This window comes from Amia ocellicauda, chromosome 14, assembly GCF_036373705.1.
Source record: "Amia ocellicauda isolate fAmiCal2 chromosome 14, fAmiCal2.hap1, whole genome shotgun sequence".
In the NCBI taxonomy this organism is placed as follows: domain Eukaryota; kingdom Metazoa; phylum Chordata; class Actinopteri; order Amiiformes; family Amiidae; genus Amia; species Amia ocellicauda.
This window is the reverse complement of record NC_089863.1, coordinates 5,218,403-5,239,718: the sequence shown is the minus strand read 5'-3', so window position 1 is coordinate 5,239,718 and position 21,316 is coordinate 5,218,403. Positions and strand designations below refer to the sequence as shown.

Sequence of the window (21,316 nt, the reverse complement as noted above, 5' to 3'; positions counted from 1 at the left end):
TCACCTAAATACAAAGCGTTTTTATTTACAATGAGAGCACTGTAAAATACGTTTTTTACATTACCGATATATTATTATTATTATTATTATTATTATTATTATTATTATTATTATTATTACTACAATTACAATTATTATGTGTCAGCTTAAATCCTATCACCCAGTTCAACAAAATAAGTGAATATATGTGTCAGTCACTTTGCTGAGTAAGCACTTCACGCCTGGGTGAACTCTCGCGGTGTTTCGCTTAATTGAGTCCAGACGCGACGAGGTGCGAGGTCACATGACCGCTGAGCGTCATGACGGACGGTGTGTTTAAAGGCGTGGCTTCCAGGCAGCTGTCCGGCTCTATAGCGCCTTTCCTGCGTTTGTAGTCAGTGTGGGTGACCTCGTCTGACCGCTCATAAAGTAATAGCATGGCTTACACGCAACTGTTCCGGTAAGTGCTTGGTTGAGGTTGAGATAGAAACACCAAGGGGGAAACTGATCAATTATTAATTAAGCAATTAAGTAATTAAAGAGCCTCACTGTCATAGTCTGCGCTGCTTTTACTGACGGTAGTTACTCTTGTTGACTGTGAAAATAATGTGTAGAGTAGGGTTGTCTTCTTAATCGTATTTAATTGTGTGTTTATTTATTTATTTTCACACGAGTCAGGCCACAATTATTCGCTGTGTGTGTCGGTCAAGTCCGGTACGGCTTAATCCAGGCGTTTGCCTACATCTATAATCTTTATTTATGCAATGGTCATTCTACAATTGCGGTGAATTGAAGGCTAGACAAATATTTTCAAAGCATAATCTTTATTTTAAATGATCTTAAACAACTCTTTCAGACAAACAAATTACACAGTTTAGGATTATTGATGCTGTGCTTTTCCCCCATTTTAAACAAAATGTAGTGTTTAAGGATGCATGCGTGTACACAGTGACGTTTGCAGTGTATTGATTTTTGCAATGGTTTTGTAAGAGTATCGCATTTTAAATGAATAGCAAAACAACATTTGAATGTCAATTTTTAAATAAACCATAAAACGGATGTTGTATGCCACTTTTTAGTTGTCTGGTTCAATTGTCATATTTGAAAACTGTCAAGAAAAATAATAATACTAGAGACATTGTAGAAATGTTGCAGGTTAGTGGCACCCAATAAAGGGGTAATGGGGTGAAGGTGTGGAGTTGTGAAGGGGTCGCTGTGCTGCAGTAACACGATTTGTTGTTGCACCCACACTGAGGAGTTGGGTCTCCTCCTTACTAAACCACACTTCACATGCCCCTCATACTAGCCTATCTAAATTAAAACATTAGAGTTGTGCCCATTACTTAATTAAAAGTTGTTGGATATAACTAAATTCGAAACCGTCATTAAAAGCCCCTCAATTGCCAGTGTCCTGTCGGCAGGCATTGGACCAGATTACATTCAGACAATGTATTTTGAACATATAGGCCATCTTTACAGCACAGTGTTGTGCAATATAACTGAAACGTAAAACAAATGTTTCCAAAAACTGCTGTTTGGATTTGGTTTGCTAAATGCACAGAAGACCCCCACAATCCTGTAGCTGTGCAGCTGGAAATTGGTACATCACAGAGGAACAAGCAATCTCCGGGATCATTTAACCATGCAAGATTAAATTATTATGCATAGCCTATTAGGTTTAATAATTGGTCAAATGCATTGAACTGAAAGCAGTTCCTGAACATTCATCAAGGGGTTTCACTATTATCAACACTTTCTGTATTGAATGAAATGCAAATTAAAGTTAACATGCATACGTCACCCTCCCTACAGTTTATTATGTGTAAGGTGCTTTTACTGGAAGGATAACATGTTTCATGCAAGTATCCATACCTATACATAAACGTGTCAAAATAAGACATGATTACTGTTCGAGAACGTAAACAAATTGGCACTTTAATCCCCAAAACACCCTTCTGTTGCAGATTATTATTGCTGTATTTCCTACCTACTGACATAGAGGGCAACGCTCCGCCGGGTGAGTGGAGACATTTTTGTTTGAAGTGTGTGTGCGCGTTTCTAATTTCAGCTTCTGCATCCGTGTGACTGTGTGTGTGAGGATTTCATGGCCAGCCTCTGCAAAGACACAAACTCAAATGACTCAGATCTGCTCCTCATGTGTAGATTTAAAAAAAGCCTAATCCCATCCTCTCCCGACTCCCTGTAGGCACCTTCAGGACGGAGTGCCGGGATCGATATTTCTGGCTGACGGTGAAGTCCACTTTTGTCGGGGAGATGTTCGGTTTCGACGTTGAGGGTGAGCTTGGAGGAAATGAGTCTCGCACTCGCTCTGAAGCCCAATGGCTCGAGTACTGGGCCCTGAAGGGTATATAGTCCCTTCCCCCCCCTGGTGTTTTGTAGCGAGTCAAGGCCATATAAAGCCAATACAAATCTCGTACCCCCCCACTGCCTGCTCCCCTCTCAGACCACGACGGCGTCCACACAGTGACCGAGGACGGGGGCGCTGAGTGCGGCTTCACCGTGGTGTTCGACACGCCAGGCAACCTGGTGTTCCGGGCGTCCTTCTTCGCCTGCCACGTGGACAATGAGGTGAGCGTTTTATACATCTTGAAAGCTTGCGTTCTCCCGTTCGAGACGGCGTTCAAGAGTGTTCAAATGTCGGTCGCCGGGACTCATGTCTGCTGTCCCGGGTCGCCTACAATCGGGGATGAACTTCGCCACGCGGCTAAAAGTCCCCCGCGGCTCCGTTTCAGGACGACCGCGTGTTCCGGCTGCTGCTGTGGTTCGTGAACGTGGACCGGCAGGGCCAGGAGACCTCCTACCCCTTCTCCATGGCCTGCCGCCCCGAGGAGTCCTGGAGGCCTCGCGAGATCGTCTGCGAGGAGAACTACATGGAGGTACGCGCCCTGGGGTGCGAGTTGGGGACCCTCCATTGTTACAGCTTCTTTGCCGCCGTTCCCACAATGCCTTGCTTTGTCACGACAGGTGTCTGTGAAGAAGGACACCCCGGTCCCCTCGTACCAGGGTCTGGGCAAAGCGGACTGGGCGGCTGTCTTCCCTATCGTAAGTGTAGAACCCTGATGGGCCGTCATCCAGTGAGATTTAAATTCTCCCTCGGTGTCCCTGTCCCCACAGGTTCAGCAGTCGGAGATGGTGGAGTGGCGACTGGTGTTCCACGTGTCCGGGCGCCCCGAGTTGTCCCTGGGTGTGTCCGAGGCCCGGGCCCTGGGCTACTTCCTCAACTCCACCAGTGCCCGGGTTGTCCTGCGCTGCCCCTACTCCACCAGCCTGGCAGAGACCTACCAGGTCAGCCCCACCCCCCGGGCACGCCTCCATCGAGCCATTTCAGTTCCCCACAAAATGTACACAACCAGGTTTCCTTCTCTTGGTCCACCTGACCCTTCACCTTCTCTCCTCTCAGGAGATGGGTGTCGCAGTGGAGACCGTGCGTGTCACTGTGTTTTACCAGCAACAGTGGATGCTGCTGATGCTGGACGCCACTCTAGCGTGTCCCAAAGGTAAGACGAACGTGTTTCCTAATTTGCGTGGACTGCTGGTTTCAGTGTGTTTTTGATTACCCTACCTTCCTTTAAAGCCAGCGAGCCACATGGGGCGATGGCTGGGGTCGGGGCTCAAGCTGTGAAACTGTCTCTTCTACTGTCTGATGAATATGGCACCATGCCGATGCAGGCGTCCCCAATAGGAGGTTCAAATGCTCTTGCTTCGTCTTCTCTTCTCTCGCGCTCTCAGACGAAGCCACTTTCGACGGCGCCCGCCTGACCTGGGTGTCTCCGCAGCTGCTGTCCCCGCTGATCCGGGACCCCCAGCGCTTCTTCGAGGGTGGTGCACGGGTCGGCGTGGAGGGGCAGCTGCTGGTCAACGACATCGTCCGGCGCCGGGGGTACGAGCTGGTCCTCCGGGACAGGCTGTTCCGGGTCAGCGTGCCCCTGGGGGCGGAGGGGGGGTATCTGACGGTGAGGAGACGCTCCTGTTCTACTAGCACTGGACACTTGTGCTTTAAAATCTTGATGTTGATCCAAGAAGACCCAAGATGGTTGACCTTGTTTTTTGTTGTTGCAATTAAGGGTTTAATTAAGTAATTGAGAGCTCGGTTGGATCATAAAACCAGCAGGGTAGGGGCTCCTCCAGGACCAGGTTTGAGAACCACTGATGTAAACGAATGATTTAGTCTGGGAGTCCCTCTCATCACCTTTGCTCGTGCTCTGTGCTCCACTACCCATGCCTGGCATTGAGTGTCTCTCTGTGTCTCGGTGTCTCTCTGTCTGCGTCTCCAGAGTCGTGTCATAGACAACCGCTACCACAGTATGTACTCCCTTGACCTGCTGTTCGAGCACCTGTGGCAGGATGACCGGTGGGAGATGACACGCCATAGGTGCTTCAGACCCCTGGCCACCCCCTACGTGCCCCTCTACCCCACCCTCACCAACGGTAGGTGGGGTGAGACGAGATGGTTACCTCAAGAGTTTTTCGCCTCGGTGCTTTCATCTTTTTAAACTTCTTGATACCATCTGTCTCTCTGTCTAGCAACCGACCCGTCCCAGAACAAATTCACTCAGATCCTGGGCAACTTCCCCCCCGACGTCTTCCTCGCCAACTTGACATTCTCTGGAGTGGTGCTCTCCCTCCGCCAGTCCCGCGATCGGGGCTTTGAGGTCGCCGTCACGACCTTGCCCAATGGCACCCGGGCCTTCCGCCTCGTTGTGCCCTTCAGAGACCCTCTGGTGTTGCAGCAGGTGGGGATGGCATCTCTTGTTCATTTTAAGCCTCTCACTCTTTCCCACTCACTTTCTCTCTCCCACTCTCTCGTACATCTAGTACATCGGAGGAGGGGTCAGGAGGTACACCCTGACGCTGACCTTCACCCTGATCATTGTCCCCCAGAACGAGGTCTTCTACTACCCCAGCACCCTGGTGTGTGACAAGAAGGAGGTTGGTGAGTAACTCGCCGGCCGAGTTGTAATGTGCTGGACTGTAAAGCCAGTTTGTCAGGATCTCACTAGGGGGGGTCTCCGGTTCGCCTCCTCCAGTGCTCCCCCATTTTGAAGGACAGTGTCTGACAGCGGGGATCCGAATCCTCCTGTACAACGGGAGCCTGGCGTCTCAGTGGGAGGCTTATATTGGGGGCCGGAGGCTGGACTGGGACCAGGCCAGCGGGGGGCGCTACAGGAGCGCGGAAGTCCCACTGTACGGGCCGGGCATGATGTACGAGGTAAGGACGTTCCTCCTGCACTGCCTTCTGGGAAAACTTCACAGCTGGGCCTTTATAATGCGGTCTCTGTCCTCTAGGACCTCAGTCTGAAAGGAGTGAGCACTAAGGTCGAGGCGACCCTGGTGGACGTGGGCAGCCAGCAGGTGGAGGAGACGTTCGTCCAGCGCTGCACATTCCCAGTCCGAGAGCTGCTGGGTATGAGACCGCAGACCTGCTTTTTATTTTATTTATTTAAACGTAAACAAGCAAATTACAAGAACACCAGGCAATGCAACCAGCAAGAAGCGCCAGTAAAGTCAGTTTGAAAAGCTTTGGATTAAAACCAAATTAAAGCACTCCCCATGTCACTGTCCTGCTCTTCTCTCTCGGGCCAGTGTGCAAGTCGGACGGGGTCATGGTCGTGGTGGCGGACCTCTCGGACTCCCTTCCTCCCCTCGACCCCCGGCGGACCACCCTGCTGGACCGGGCCTGCCAGCCCAGCGAGACGGACAGCAGTCGGGCGCTCTTCAGATTCGGCGTGGACACCTGCGGGACCATCCGAGCGGTGAGGGGCCCTGCTTCGTCATAGAGCAGTTCTGTTCGCTGGCTGTGGCTGGAGTCGCTTATTTGTGGGGTCCCGTCCTACCTCATTTACCTGAAGCCTGGTCGGCAAAGGGCCCCTCTCCATTGCATCTCTGCTGACCGATCACATCCTTATTGTACTTTTTTTTTGGATGACCGTGCCGACATTAGGCACAAAACGCACACGATGCACACCAGACACGCGCACACACTTGCTATCCTGGTTGTTAAAAGGGGCATCAAACGCCCGTCTTGATTCATCAGCAGGTGGAGAAGGACTTCCTTGTGTACGAGAATGAAGTGCTTTACAGACAGAAGCTCTCCCCAAGCCCAGACCCCAAGATCACGCGTGATTCGGAGTACAGGTGAGTCTGCCGGGGGTCTCTGAACACTAAATATGGTGTGCGTGTGTGTGTGCGTTAAAAAAAAAAAAAAAAAAATTCCCCCCATTTTTTAAACAGGCTGACAATTCGCTGTCGCTACCCAGCCAATGCCACTCGAACCCTGGCCGCCCACAGGTCCTCCACCCCCTCGCCCCAGGTGACCAGGTGGGGCAAGTCTCTCTTGGACTCCCACCACCACTTTGCCAGAGGTAGGGGCTCCAGCTGCTCGCCAGACCTTATTAAGGTGTTTATACAGTGCCTTCCGTGGCCAGACATTCCAAAGAGCTTCGTAATCATGAATCCGGTTCAGGCTGTCTTGTTCCTTTTGGAAAAGTCACTTCTGTGGGGATCTGGAGGTGGGAGGGGCAAAAACCACAAATGTCTCAACTTCTCATTCCAGGTCAGAGGAAACCCAGGAGCGTCCTGAACACGAGAGCCCGCTTTGCCACAGGTACCGCCCTGGCACCACTGCAGTGATTTGGCCATTTCAGTTAGAACATAAAGTGTACAAATGAGAGGAGGCCATTCGCCCAATCGTTCCCAATGATTGTTCCCAAACTTTCAGCTTCAGCCACATCGCTGGGGAGTTTGTTCAGATTGTGATGCCTCTCTGTGTGAAGAAGTGTCTCCTGTTTTCCGTCTTGAATGCCTTGAAGCCCAATTTCCATTTGTGTCCCCGGGTGCGTGTGTCCCTGCTGATCTGGAAAAGCTCCTTGGTTTATTCTTGATTCCGCAGATCGGACCTTCTCCTCCTTCCACTACGCCTTCCCCGTCCGCCTGGCCCAGCGGGAGTCCCTGTTCCTGGAGCTGGGGCTCGTGGACCCCCCGCCCTCCCTGGCTCTGCTGCTCCTTCGGCTGTGGGACTGCTGGGCCACGCCGACCCCAGACGCCCAGGACCGCCTGCGCAAGGACCTGCTGTCTGATGGGTAACTGCATGCCACCGCCCGGCATCTGCCAGCAGTCCAGGGGTTGGGAGGTTGTTAATAAATTCAGAGCTTTCATTCGTTCATTTATTCATCTGAACTGCAGCTGCCTGGTCTCTAGCGACGCCTATAGGGTGACTTTCCCTCCGGCGCCAACCCGATTGGATGCTGGGCTCCTCCAGAGACTCGAGATCACCGCTCTGGGGCCTGTGGAGGAGCACTGCACGTGGGGACAGGTGAGAGCGTGCCACCGGACCGTGTACTTTGATCAAGTCACTCTCAACCCCTGCCGAATTTTTAATTCAGTGTTTTTAATTCGGGAAATCCAATCTTTTTTTATAGTTCCTTCCCAGAATACTTGCACTGGTGTCGGGCGGTTTTCGTGTTTTCAGATGCTCTGGTTTGGATGTAATAGTTTCCACCCCCTCCTTGTGTCTCCCAGGCCTATTTCCACTGCTCGGTGCTGCTCTGTAACTCCACGGCTGATGTCTGCAGCAAGACCTGCACCCCAGGAGAGAAGACGTCTGGTGAGGACTCCCTCTGGTCCTCGGGTGGGGGGGTTGGGGGTCAAACTCCAGCCCTGGATGGATCTTGGGATAGTTTTTTGTTGGTCTTCATAGGCGCGTCTCCTGGCTGGTGGGCAGTGTGTAGGACACTGTTTTTCCGCTTCCTAGGACAGTGATTGGTAGAAGACAACCGGGTCATTCTCCCTCTCTCTCTCCCACCCAGGCCACAGCTCCCTGCCTTCCCCTGTGCCGGTGGCGCTGGTGTCCGCAGGCCCGGTCCAGAGAGTCCGGATAGCAGGTCGGAGCCACAGCAGGTCTCTGTGTCGGTGTGGTGCTCTGTGGGTGGGTGTGTGTTTTTTAACACCTTCCTGTGTGTTTTGCTGTAGAGAAGCCGCTGCCTGCCCGGGTGCTGGCGGTGGGAGTGGTGGCGGCTGCCGGTGGGGTTCTGGTTCTGTCCTTGGGCGGCCTGGCCCTTCGCCGGCGCTCCAAACGCCCGGCCCTGCTCTGACCCACCTTGTTCTGCGGCCCCCTGTCCACGCTTTGCCCTGCACCAGCCAATAAACTGATCCAGAAGATACCCAAGCTGGCGTGACTCCAGTTCTGGTGTGTGGGGGTGGGGGGGGGAAGAGTCTCATCCTCTTCCTCAAGGTCCTGAGGTCTGCACTGACTGGAATCCCTATCAGGATCAGATGTCAAATCACCATGTTTTTATTCCAGGAGGGCCCCGGGCAATAGCTGCACGGGCCTCTTTACTCCTTGAGCGCTGGAGTGGCCCTACCTCCTGCTGCAGAGGGATCTGTGAAGGATCTTGTGCTGTGGATGTTAGGATGGACCTTAAAAACAAGCTGTGGACCCTCACCAATAAAACCTTAAACCTAAATCTGTGCGTCTCATTGTGTCGAGGGAAGATGCTGAAGGGGTTAACTTGTTTGACTTGCATGACCAGCATTTATAGTATTGCCAAAGTATTTCCACACACATGCATGTAAACCGTAAAAAACATCACATCTGTACACACGATAGACATTGCTTAAGACCTGGAAGTGGGATAAGGCAGGGAACATACACTGATCAGCCATAACATTATGACCACTGACAGGTGAAGTGAATAACACTGATAATCTCGTTATCATGGCACCTGTCAGTGGGTGGGATATATTAGGCAGCAAGTGAACATTTTGTCCTCAAAGTTGATGTGTTAGAAGCAGGAAAAATGGGCAGCTTAAGGATCTGAGCGACTTTGACAAGGGCCAAATTGTGATGGCTAGACGACTGGGTCAGAGCATCTCCAAAACTGCAGCTCTTGTGGGGTGTTCCCTGTCTGCAGTGGTCAGTACCTATCAAAAGTGGTCCAAGGAAGGAAAAGCGGTGAACCGGCGACAGGGTCATGGGCGGCCAAGGCTCATTGATGCACGTGGGGAACGAAGGCTGGCCCGTGTGGTCCGATCCAACAGACGAGCTACTGTAGCTCAAATTGCTGAAAAAGTGAATGCTGGTTCTGATAGAAAGGTGTCAGAACACACAGTGCATCGCAGTTTGTTGCGTATGGGGCTGCGTAGCCGCAGACCAGTCAGGGTGCCCATGCTGACCCCTGTCCACTGCCGAAAGCGCCTACAATGGGCACGTGAGCATCTGAACTGGACCACGGAGCAATGGAAGAAGGTGGCCTGGTCTGATGAATCACGAGTTCAAGGTGTTGATTTGGCCTCCAAATTCCCCAGATCTCAATCCAATCGAGCATCTGTGGGATGTGCTGGACAAACAAGTCCGATCCATGGAGGCCCCACCTCGCAACTTACAGGACTTAAAGGATCTGCTGCGAACGTCTTGGTGCCAGATACCACAGCACACCTTCAGAGGTCTAGTGGAGTCCATGCCTCGACGGGTCAGGGCTGTTTTGGTGGCAAAAGGGGGACCTACACAATATTAGGCAGGTGGTCATAATGTTATGGCTGATCGGTGTATATGGAAGGCAAGTACACAGTACATGCATGCCTACCTATGTGTGTGTATACATCCTTAAATCATGCAAACAAACATGTATACATGCCTGTGTGTATATATGTCCAATAGGGTGCCTTTTGGACCTCGTGAATTTTTTTTTTAATCAGTTTGTATTTTGGGAAATAAACCTTTTCTATCAGAAACAACATTTTAAGTGAACTGAAAACCACTTCTGCCAAGCTTAACAGCAGAAAACCTGTAAATTAAAAGCCATGAATTCCTTGAAACCATATTTTGCGTAACAGGGTTGACTTGCATAATAAAGTTTGGCTTTTATTTCCCATGTGGTAAAGCACATAGTGCGCTTCTTATGAAGGCTTTTTTGGAGTTTAAAAATTATACATTTTTGGATATGTATTTGTTTTCATAGTTGACATTTATAAAGTACCTGATGAATCCAGACAAATCAGTTTAATATACATATATATATATATATATATATATATATATATATATATATATATAATGAAAAACTGCTTAGACATCTACCTGAAGTTGCTTCCTCCTTTAATATTGTCAAATGCTGACGATCAGGGGTTTATCTCCGGTAACAGGGTTGACAGTGGATTCAGGGACAGTACTAAATCGTTAAATTTATATTAATAAATATACATTTATTCTACAGATTTATTGTTGAAAAACAATGCAGTAAGTTGTATTTTGTAATAATACATTAGGATTTAGTGGCTTATATCCTTAAAGGACTTTGAACAGGGATATTGCAGAATGCTGATTTTACCTTTAATTTGTTTCAGATGTTTTACTTTAAATGCTATTAAGTTTGTTTTTACAAGTTATTGTGAATAGGAATTACTTAAACCTTTATGATAACTGATTATTTTCAAAGTAATTAATTTATTTTATCCAAAATATGGCACAGGGACACAAAAGGCACCCTATTGGAAGAATGACCATATACCCCTGCATCTCACTGCTGCTAGCAGACTTACAGTGTAAATTCTGCATCGCAGGTTTCTCAAATCCTACTTCAAAATACTGGCTTCAACGGAAATCCCGTCTACGGACTGATGCTGCCCCCCATTGACCACTAAGGCATCTTTTTATTAAGACTGCATCTGCTCTGTTTCAAATTGTATCGAGATATATAGGCTGGAATGAAAAGAACTGAAAATACAGCTGTGTTTATTAATGTACCAGCGCAGCGGCGACAATCTGACATCAACATTGGAGGGGCAATTGTCTCAAGAGCAATTCCTGAGGGGGACACCAAAAGTAGTGCTGTAACACACAGCCTACGTTGTAATAGATTACATGTATATTGAGGAACCATAATTACTACTACTGGATAATTGATAGGTAGTTAACTGAAGGATTGTCCCAACTTGTTCAAATGTTTAAATCAATATAATAATAATAATAGTTATAGCAGTGTTCCTTATCAGTCCAGCATGTATGCAAGGATTTGTATTTACAACCAGCAATACCAAGAAATGGTACTGAACACTGTGTATGGGTGCAGTTTTCGTAAATGCAATGAGCATGGTGCGATCTAAAATAATCTCAGTATTGAATTTTACTTTTTCTGGTACATTTATACAGTCTTTAAATATATGGCACTGTTGGGGGCGGTGGGGGGGGAGGCAGTGGATCAAACCATTGTATGGCAAAGGGCGGGGGGTCGCAATCTTTTAAAACTTAAAAACGCGCTATTAAGTGTCTATAATCAGTACAAGCGCTTTCATTGTGTATTATTATTATTATTATTATTATTATTGAAATTACATAGTTTACAATGTTTACAGTGATATATTGGGTTTTCTGCAGTCGGTAATCGTGGTCTTCCTCTCCCGGGCTGCTGTGATCAAATCCCCGTTTCCACACCACACAGCAATCTTACAACTTATAACATACATAACAGTGTGTTATACTGTGTGTAAGACCTTGAATAAAGAAGTCACTTTTCATTGAGTAATAATAATACCAATGTGATGCATGCATGCCTGGTAATCTAATCACTACTAGGTTAGGAAGTTGTGTGAAGGTTAAGGGAATAAATAATGATAACACAAATAACCACATATCGGGAACAGTAGCCTATTACATGTGGCCTGTGTTTCTAAAGGTTCAAAAACTAGGAACAAAAATAAAATCTGTACATATCTAGAGTGTATTTTCTTTTACACCCAAACAAGCAGGTGCAATGTGGGCACAGAAGTCAAAATATATATAGGCACCAGCTAATAGTTAAAAAAGCAGCCTTTCAAAATCCACATCACTCTTGACTTAATCGTTTTAAAGTTAAAAGTAAAAGAAATTCATAAGCACATACACTCGGCATCGACAGACCCCTCCAGCTGGACTTGAACCCGCGTCACAGGAGCTGGGAAAGGACATGCAAGCTGCTGAGCCACCGTGACATAGAAAGAAGTAGGGGGCAGTACTTTGACACGGCTGTTTTTGGCCAGGCTAGCAATAATGCTGCATTCTTTGGAACGGGAAACAGCACTAATCCGTTAATTGATTAATTGCATGTTTGGTTTGTGGTTTTAACGACTCAATCTTGGCTCAATTATGTGCCGTCGTCTTTGCGCATTTTGCAGCCAATAGGAAGCTGTCAAATCGAGTTAATAGCGCTAATTACCGCAGACCCGTGTCCTCCTCAGACCGGTGAGGGTCTCTCCCTGATTGCTCTCCAGGTGTCCAGGTGGGCGGACAATGGGCGCGTGCCGGCGTGCCATTGGCTGCGCGCGCGCTTATAACGCCCGCGCGGAGTGCGGAGAGGCACGCAAGTTTGATCGCCTTCCTCTTGTTCACAATTTCCTTTGCAATTGCCTTTTCCCTTTTCCTTTATGGGCTTCTCATCGTGGATCTGCCGCCGCAAAATGATTATGGATACAGGGCTCCTGTTAGGGTGAGTTTGTTTTTTGCATTTTCACGTCGTTGCTGGTCGGGTTTGTCTTGAGCTCCGGCGCATTTGTGATGTCATAGTGCGTTTACCAACACAGAGGGAAATTTCCTCTTTGCTGAACCACCTTTGTGTCCTCCATGCAGAGTTGCCTTGCTGTTTGCAGTGCTGCCTTTAGGTGCAAATGCCGCGTTAGCCTCACCAGGTAACGTTTGTGCGCCTCCCTGCTGGTGCCAACTGTACCATTAAATGTAAAGAGCCTCACGCTTGCTCGCCTCTGACCGACAGCATTGCCAATTGTGCTAGATCGGTCTTAATTTGCATATAAATCTCTCTGTATAGGAGCTATTGAGACTGAGTGTCGGGATCGCTACTTCTGGATCTCGGTGGATGTGCTTTTTGCAGGCAGTAGCTATCGTTTTGATGTGTTCAGTAAGTTGCAACTCCCTTTGCTTACGTTTTAAGCTCTTGATGCATTTTTAGTTCTGTCCCACTCCAAATGCCCTCTAGGTGGGTGAGCAGTGTAAATTCCCATGGGTTTTTCTCATTTCAGATCAATCGACTGTGCACCAGATTGTTGGTGCCTATGCTTCAGAGTGTGGCTACACCTACAGCAGCTTCAATGTGACTGACCGTGTGATCTTCAGAGCCTCCTTTTTTGCCTGTCATGTGGAAAACCAGGCAAGGCACTTCCATCAATGAAGCTGACATCATTAATGACGCATGCTCAAATCCTCCCTTGTGGCCCAATATTGGGATACCTCATCCCATTCTCAAATGGTGTAATTGCAGCACAAACTTGTTGGCTGGACAGCAACAAATTAACTTTAAGCCAGAAGTCTTCAGTCTGGTGTTCCTGTTCTATAAATGTGAAATAACTGTCAGTGTCCAAGTGCACTAGCTTCAAGCCCCTTCTCTTCCCACTTGCCTCCCCTACAGCAAGACAAAAACTTCACCCTGAACTACCAATTTGTGACGCTGAGCCCCTCTGGCACAGAGACCAAGTACCCCAACAGCATGAACTGCCTGTTGACTGTTCCCTGGGAAGCAAGGGAGGTCATGTGTGAGGAGAACTACATGGAGGTAACAAAGTAAAGGCTGACTGTTATTGAGCTTCTTGAAACCGCACCCTGCTTTGTCTACAATAAATGCATGACCCTGTTGCAGTTATATAACCTGGTATCTGTAACTCCTTAAGTGCCAAACAGTCCTGTCTCACCCTGCATTTCCTTTCAAGGTCTCTGTGAGAAGTAATGAGACGGTTTTCTCCCAGGGGAAGCCCAGCACTTTCTGGGGCATCACCTATGTAATTGTAAGTGGCAGACTAAAAATTGCATCTTGAGGAACATCTAAGTTCCTGTTCTACTTGAAGAAACTAGTAACTCTTCCTTGGGCACCCTCATTTGTATCTTGCTTTGCTTGGACTACTTCTCTAACTTAACTTCTAATTTTATGGTGTGTATGCAGTAGAATAATCCAAACCTACTTTGCTTAGCCTTTAGTTTATGACCCAGCCCACCTTGGATATAAATCCAGGGCCTTCATCTTCTGCCCTCTCCACACAGGTCTTGCAGACTGCACAGCCCAACTGGCAGGTAGTATTCCTGAAATCTGGGCAAGACCCTGTGATTATGAATGCCACCTATGCCAGGAGCAAAGGCTATGTTATTGGCCCTACCATCAACCGGGCTGTGTTTCGAGCCCCCTTTAACAAGGAACTCTCTGAGACTACCGAGGTGAGACCACTTCACAAGGGATATGCTACACTTGTGTGAACTCCTACTGCCCTAGAAGACCACTAGTTTGTCTAAATGACTTGCTAGCCTGTTTTAACTTATTCTAGTGGATGTTTCCCTCTAATACTGGCTCTGGGCTTTTGCCTTCCAGCTCCTTAAACCCTAGGTTAGTCTATTGACCTGGTGTCCTAATGCTCTGGGTTTCAAGTGCCTTTTTTTCCCCTGACTGTTCCTACAGATCAATGGTATTGAGGTACAGTACATCCAAGCCTCAATCTTCTACAAGCAGCAATGGACACTAGTGCTGTTCAACACCACAGTAGCCTGTACCACAAGTAAATGGTCCTTTTATTTTATATGTATTGTGGTAGAATATTTTGATGCAGAAGGAGGGGAAGCTGCCATCTTACCCCCTTCCCTCCTGCTCCCCTCAGACCCTGGTTCCTTTGAGAATAACAACCTGATCTGGACAACCCCCAAGCTCATGGCACCCCTGCTGCAGTTCCCCGATCTGTTTGTCAGTCACTCACTCCTCATGGGAGTGGAGGGGGTGTTGCTCGACCCGGCAGAAATGGCCCTCCGTGGCTACCAGCTCCTAGTCCTGGACCCTCTGGTAGAAGTTGAGATCCCCTTTGATGCTGAAGGAGGCTATCGGGAGGTAAGAGGTGGGGTTGGAGACCACCCCTAGTCCTGCAGGCAGCAATGTACTTGTAGGTTACACTACATGGCCAATCATCCAAATGTGAAGATGTCCCATTATCAGTTAAGTATGGGAGCTTTTGTGAGGTTTTTCATGACTTGACTGGAATGAAATGTATTATTGAAGGTTGAACCCTGCTGGCTCTGTTCTCCAGGGGTGGACACTCCAGTTTGTATGTGGGCCATGCCCCACTACTGAACACTGGGGACCTGTGATGCCCAGCACCACCACCAGAACACCTATCTTTGAATGGGTCTGCTACTTGTTGCTATCTGGGCAATGCTTGAACTGTACTTCCACTGAGCCCTTGTTCTCCCTCTGGCAGGTTCATGTGATTGACAACCAATACAGTGAGCGTTACAGCATTGACCTGTACTATGAGCACCTCTTCTCCGATGGTGGTGATGCACTGACCAGGCACCGCTTGTGTAGGATTGTCTATACACCCTACATTCCCCAGACCCCCTTCCACATTAACCGTAAGATGCTTTGCATATCTGTTTTAATGCTAAACTCTTGTGCCTTGTACTTCCAAAGCCACTCTTCATGGGGTGCAGTTGAACCTTGCTTTGATCTTGGTGACCCAAGTACCTCTGCCTGGTTTCAAGTCTTTAGCTCTCGAACCAGAGCAAATCTCCAGTCTCCGCTTGCTGCCACTAACTTGAGTCTCGTCTTGCTTTCCAAGCCAGAAGCTGAGCTCCTTATTAGCTGTAGTCCTCAGGGGCTTGGTATTCCACTGGGGATTCTCCTGGTCTATCTATATTGTGAAGACCCAATCTGCTCTTGCCTTGCCCCACTTCTACCTTTTTAGAAACTGATGAGCGCACCAGGAACTTCACTGTCTACCTTGGCAACTTCAACCCAGATGTGGATCTGATCACTGTGGCGATCAAAGGAGTCCCTCTGACTATGCTCCAGGCCCCCGGTGCAGGTGTCTACATCACTGAGGTCCCCCATGCCAATGGCACTCATGCTTACATCCTGGAGACCTCCTTCTTCAACCCTCTTGTGATCAAGACTGTAAGTTGAGTGTTCCTAAAATGCCTTCCTATGGGTGAGGTGTGAGCCCTGCTAAATACCTCTGCTCTCTCCTCAGCCTGTGGGCCGGGGTGTGATTCAGTACCTCCTGACCATCAACTACACTTTGAACATCGTGCCTGAGGATGAACCCTATTACTATTTGGCTTCTGTTGTGGCATACATACAAAACTGTAAGTATCGGATCTGTAACTGTCTGCTTATGTCCCCCTGACTGCACAACTAAAATCCTGTGCTGGGACCCTTTGGTCTCCAGCAGTACAGCATGCTCTACTGCCTTTAAGCCTGGACCTTGGCCAAGTGACGAGAACTGAACTTCCTATTCTTGTCCCTCCAGACCCTAGTCAGGTGACTGGCCTGTGCAATGCGGACAGCATCACCTTCAGTATGGCCCACCAAGAAATGGGCTTCCTATGGCAGCTCACCATTGAGGATGAGGTGCTGACTGCTGATTTGGCAGCCCGTCGTGGTTACATCTTGACCAACAACACTGACCACTTAACCCTGGAGGTCCCACTGCAAGCTATTGGGTACACTTATCAGGTAAGGCCTGAAGTGGGCAGCACAGTTGCCTTCTGTGTATGTCTATTCACTGGCCTAGTCTTGTCCCTAAACTGTGCTCACCAGGTGCACTTGGGACTCTGCAGGATACATCCCGAATCTGATTTTCATTAATTTATTCCTCAGAATGTCACTCTGAATCAAATTGTTGCTGCTTTCACCCTGACTGTGAGGGATTCCTTGACTCTTGAAGTGGTAGCAGTCTCCATGAAGCGCTGCCCATTCGCCACTCCAGAGCTTGTTGGTAGGTCTCTAAAGTGGGTGTGGGAGACCTGTTGGTGGGGGGGTGCTGGAATCCTGTGCCTTTGTGCCCCCACCTCAAAAGCTTTACTTGCTCTCTTGCAGTGTGCACGCAAGATGGAGTAATGACTGTTGTGGCCCAGTTGACCCTCACTACTCCAATGGTCAACCCTGAGAGGACCACCCTCCTGGACCAAGCCTGCACACCCCAAGAGTTCAATGCTACCACGGTCCTCTTCTCCTTTGGTGTGACCACCTGTGGCACCAAGGCTTGGGTGAGCTTGGACTTTCCCCTCTGGCTAAATCCTAGAGTAACTTTACTTAATGCTAAAAATGTATTTGAAGGGAACTTTTAAATGCACATGCCCTTATCCTGTGCCATCTTCAAATTGTCTGGCCTTTTCAGATTGCCAACAACTACCTGACCTATGAGAATGAAGTTGTATTCCATGGACAGTTCTTGCCTGGAAATGCTCCCATCATCACCAGAGACTCCACCTACAGGTAAGGGCTTAGTCTTTCCCCTGGTTAGGGAGACTGGGGATACCTGTCTGGAGGTTCTAATGTTCCCGGGTTTGTTCTGGTCTCCCTAGGCTGACTGTGCGCTGCTCCTATCCCGTCAATGGTACGGGCAGGCTGTTTATTGACCGGCGCTTCACTGTGACTTCCCGCAGTGCTGGAATTGGTGCCATGTTAAAGACTACAAGAGGTAATGGGCCTGTGGGCTCTGGAGCCAAGCCTCCTCCTTGCTGCTTAGCCAAGACCTGGCTGCCTCCAGGTGTCAGGCAGGCTATGGCCTGGTTGGTTGCTGGACCATTGATCCTGGAAGGCTATGGGCAGTCTACCTGATTCTTGATTCTTCCCTTCCAGCCCGTAAGAGGACCTGAGACATCCCAAGCGCACCATGTTGTCTTCAGAGGTAACCACACTTCTGTACTACACAAAGCATGCAACTTAGTCCACTAATGCTAACCTGCAAAACCATATCTTTCAGGGAGTGGGGCCAGCCAGTCTTCCCCTCTGAAGGATGATTGTAAGTATCTGTTTAAACCTATGACTTGTATGTATTAAACCCTCCCACCAACTTGCCATCTCTAATCCTCTGCTCTTGGCTTGCAGGTTCAGATGTCCTCTATGTGCCAATCCTGGGGGGGTGCAATTGCTCTTCTGGGAGTCTTCCTACTTGCTTCAATCTTAAAACAAGATGTTAAGCTTTCCAATAAAGATGAACACTTGAACTGATTCAGTTGCCTTGGTCTCATTGGGATTTGTTGGTTGGTGTATTCTATAACTGCTTGTGCTTGATCAGGGTAAACTGGTAGTAATGCCTGCTTTTTGGCAATTGCTTTTGTTCTTGTATTGGATTTGTTTAGACTGGTGGAGTGGGTAGTCCCTTAGGGCCTCTAAAATAACTACCAAAAATTAACTGACAATATGCCAACTGAGCAGAGTGACTGAGCTGTAGCATAAGCACTCCTCCATTACCATGTGCAGTTTTGGTTTTATGTAGTTATCTTAAATATTCAATTTGCAATATTTGCTAATGGTAAACTTTAATAGTGTATGGGTGCTACTGCCTAGCAAACCGCTGTTCCCATTTTAAAATGCATAATTTTGACGGTGTAAAGTTGTGGTTCCCATGCATTTTACACCTGATAATGGCATGGTGCTGCTGTGCAGTAAAGAACCAAATAAGTAGGCTATAGTTCCGAAAACTATGGACTCTTATTGACCAGAGTAGTGGGCATAATTAAAAAAAAAAAAAAAAAGTTGGCAGTCGACGGGTTGTCCTCCGTCTGTCCTCTGAGGAACATTCTTCCGGGTTTGGGGGGAGCTGCTATTTTCCCTGTAATTTTGAAAATCGATGGTCCTTCGATTTGACAGGTTGGTGACCCCTGCCTTAGTCTATTGCTTTTTCTGCCACTGTTTGGCACAACCCCCTCAAGTTGTGGATCACTTGGTTATTAATGGACACCAAACGAGCATGATGGGTCAAACGGCCTCCTCTTGTTTGTAAACTTTAAGTTGTGCTTTTTTTTTTTTTAACGTGCTCTTGCCTCTTAAGGTTGTTTCTCAAACCAGACTTAAATCTACAGATCAGTGATTCTCCGGGTACTTTTCTTGCAAGCCAGCAACTGCTGCAAGTGTGGGAGTCCCAATCTCTCAATGCAGTCTGGGGGAGTCCAGATGGAATGTCTTCATATGCTTTTCTCTGCTTGGGTGAAGTGTTCACCTGCCCCCTTGTTGGAACTGCAGAACTGCTCCACTTCAGAGGGGGGCCTGTCTTGTTCATTCTAGCCTGTTGTAGAACTATTTTGTCACATGCAGTTGGAGTCCAGGGTTGGAAATTATTTCCAAGACTTTTGGAGAGCTAGGATAATACAACAACAAGCCCAAACTTGTTAAGTTTAGTGGCAACACCATATGGATTTTATTGTGATTTTGTAGGGTGCAGGGTCAGAAAGGCACATGATAACTTGGACCAGTCATATTAGCTTGTTCTTATAGCTGCTTTTACTGTGTTTTTTGGTGTTTGAAGTTTGAGTTGGCAAATAAAAGGGGGATTATCTGGTTAGGGAGTGAATGCGTAATGCCTTTTATACATATTTTGGGCAAGCTGTCAGTTTTGGCAGTTATATTCCCAGATAGACCTAAGATAATGTCAACAGAATACAATTAAATGGGCAGTACAAGCATATGGTTTTTAATAAAACAATTAAATCAGACTACACTGTCGAGCCCATGGAGGCCTCACTGAACTATTAACCCCTTTCATCTGCTTCAAATGATCAAAGTGGCATGTACCTGGGTCGGTGTCCTTCAACACCTCTTCTTCAATGAATCTAGTGCTGTGTGTACACTCACCTAAAGGATTATTAGGAACACCTGTTCAATTTCTCATTAATGCAATTATCTAACCAACCAATCACATGGCACTTGCTTCAATGCATTTAGGGGTGTGGTCCTGGTCAAGACAATCTCCTGAACTCCAAACTGAATGTCTGAATGGGAAAGAAAGGTGATTTAAGCAATTTTGAGCGTGGCATGGTTGTTGGTGCCAGACGGGCCGGTCTGAGTATTGCACAATCTGCTCAGTTACTGGGATTTTCACGCACAACCATTTCTAGGGTTTACAAAGAATGGTGTGAAAAGGGAAAAACATCCAGTATGCGGCAGTCCTGTGGGCGAAAATGTCTTGTTGATGCTAGAGGTCAGAGGAGAACGGGCCGACTGATTCAAGCTGATAGGAGAGCAACTTTGACTGAAATAACCACTCGTTACAACCGAGGTATGCAGCAAAGCATTTGTGAAGCCACAACACGTACAACCTTGAGGCGGATGGGCTACAACAGCAGAAGACCCCACCGGGTACCACTCATCTCCACTACAAATAGGAAAAAGAGGCTACATTTTGCACAAGCTCACCAAAATTGGACAGTTGAAGACTGGAAAAATGTTGCCTGGTCTGATGAGTCTGGATTTCTGTTGAGACATTCAGATGGTAGAGTCAGAATTTGGCGTAAACAGAATGAGAACATGGATCCATCATGCCTTGTTACCACTGTGCAGGCTGGTGGTGGTGGTGTAATGGTGTGGGGGATGTTTTCTTGGCACACTTTAGGCCCCTTAGTGCCAATTGGGCATCGTTTAAATGCCACGGCCTACCTGAGCATTGTTTCTGACCATGTCCATCCCTTTATGACCACCATGTACCCATCCTCTGATGGCTACTTCCAGCAGGATAATGCACCATGTCACAAAGGTCAAATCATTTCAAATTGGTTTCTTGAACATGACAATGAGTTCACTGTACTAAACTGGCCCCCACAGTCACCAGATCTCAACCCAATAGAGCATCTTTGGGATGTGGTGGAACGGGAGCTTCGTGCCCTAGATGTGCATCCCACAAATCTCCATCAACTGCAAGATGCTATCCTATCAATATGGGCCAACATTTCTAAAGAATGCTTTCAGCACCTTGTTGAATCAATGCCACGTAGAATTAAGGCAGTTCTGAAGGCGAAAGGGGGTCAAACACAGTATTAGTATGGTGTTCCTAATAATCCTTTAGGTGAGTGTAGATTATGATGACATGGTAAGTCACATAGGGATCAAGATCTTGGCCATCTGAATAAAATTGCTGTGCACACCCCCATTAAACTGTTGTCTACTTCTATATAGGTGGGTTTAATTTAGTCTTTATCTGAAGATGGGGACAAATGTACTTTCCTAAAAGATTGACTCACAGCTGGGAATAGCCCTCCTTTGCAGGCAGTTTGGGGTCCAGGTCTGCATAAGATCAATAGCTGGGTGTAGCTCTACACACACACAATGGTTGGGTGTAGCTCCTGCTGCATGAATAACAACAGAGCTCTGAAGCACAATGGGTCTGACGTCAGCCTCAGGAAGTGGTGAGCCAAGCCAGTACTTCTCCAAGCTCCTTCTGTCTCGCATACATCAGTATAATACGATTGGTTGAGATTGATTAGACACATGATTAGACAGTGCCCTCCCAATCACTATGCCCATGAAAACTACATGTAAATGTTTCACTGTGCTACCACCATTTCATTAAGAGTTGCTTAATG

At 47.7% G+C, this 21,316-nt stretch overlaps 1 protein-coding gene across 1 annotated transcript; it reads left to right on the top strand.

Annotated features, from left to right (window-relative positions):
- Positions 1 to 388: 388 nt before the first annotated feature.
- LOC136768084 (uncharacterized) lies at positions 389 to 17,969 on the top strand. Its single transcript, XM_066722138.1, has 44 exons — positions 389 to 439; positions 1,944 to 1,996; positions 2,186 to 2,275; positions 2,444 to 2,568; positions 2,733 to 2,876; positions 2,965 to 3,042; positions 3,115 to 3,285; positions 3,401 to 3,497; positions 3,730 to 3,953; positions 4,275 to 4,428; positions 4,525 to 4,733; positions 4,816 to 4,933; positions 5,028 to 5,209; positions 5,287 to 5,404; positions 5,584 to 5,753; positions 6,035 to 6,135; positions 6,232 to 6,362; positions 6,554 to 6,604; positions 6,890 to 7,079; positions 7,183 to 7,312; positions 7,519 to 7,603; positions 7,806 to 7,880; positions 7,969 to 8,083; positions 12,244 to 12,251; positions 12,341 to 12,458; positions 12,599 to 12,657; positions 12,795 to 12,884; positions 13,006 to 13,133; positions 13,392 to 13,535; positions 13,690 to 13,764; positions 14,018 to 14,188; positions 14,427 to 14,523; positions 14,623 to 14,846; positions 15,214 to 15,367; positions 15,700 to 15,908; positions 15,985 to 16,099; positions 16,264 to 16,469; positions 16,614 to 16,731; positions 16,833 to 17,002; positions 17,134 to 17,231; positions 17,321 to 17,436; positions 17,598 to 17,646; positions 17,722 to 17,760; positions 17,847 to 17,969. The coding sequence occupies exons 1-42, from the start codon at positions 417 to 419 to the stop codon at positions 17,612 to 17,614; spliced, it is 5,151 nt and encodes a 1,716-aa protein (XP_066578235.1). The 5' UTR covers positions 389 to 416; the 3' UTR covers positions 17,615 to 17,646; positions 17,722 to 17,760; positions 17,847 to 17,969.
- The last annotated feature ends 3,347 nt before the right edge of the window (positions 17,970 to 21,316 follow it).

Bases quoted from the DNA above. Each gene is read 5' to 3' on its own strand.
- LOC136768084 (XM_066722138.1), top strand. From the start codon at position 417: ATGGCTTACACGCAACTGTTCCG. The intron at 16,470-16,613 runs GTAAGGCCTGAA...TTTATTCCTCAG, and splicing joins CTATTGGGTACACTTATCAG to AATGTCACTCTGAATCAAAT. The intron at 17,232-17,320 runs GTAAGGGCTTAG...TGGTCTCCCTAG, and splicing joins ACCAGAGACTCCACCTACAG to GCTGACTGTGCGCTGCTCCT.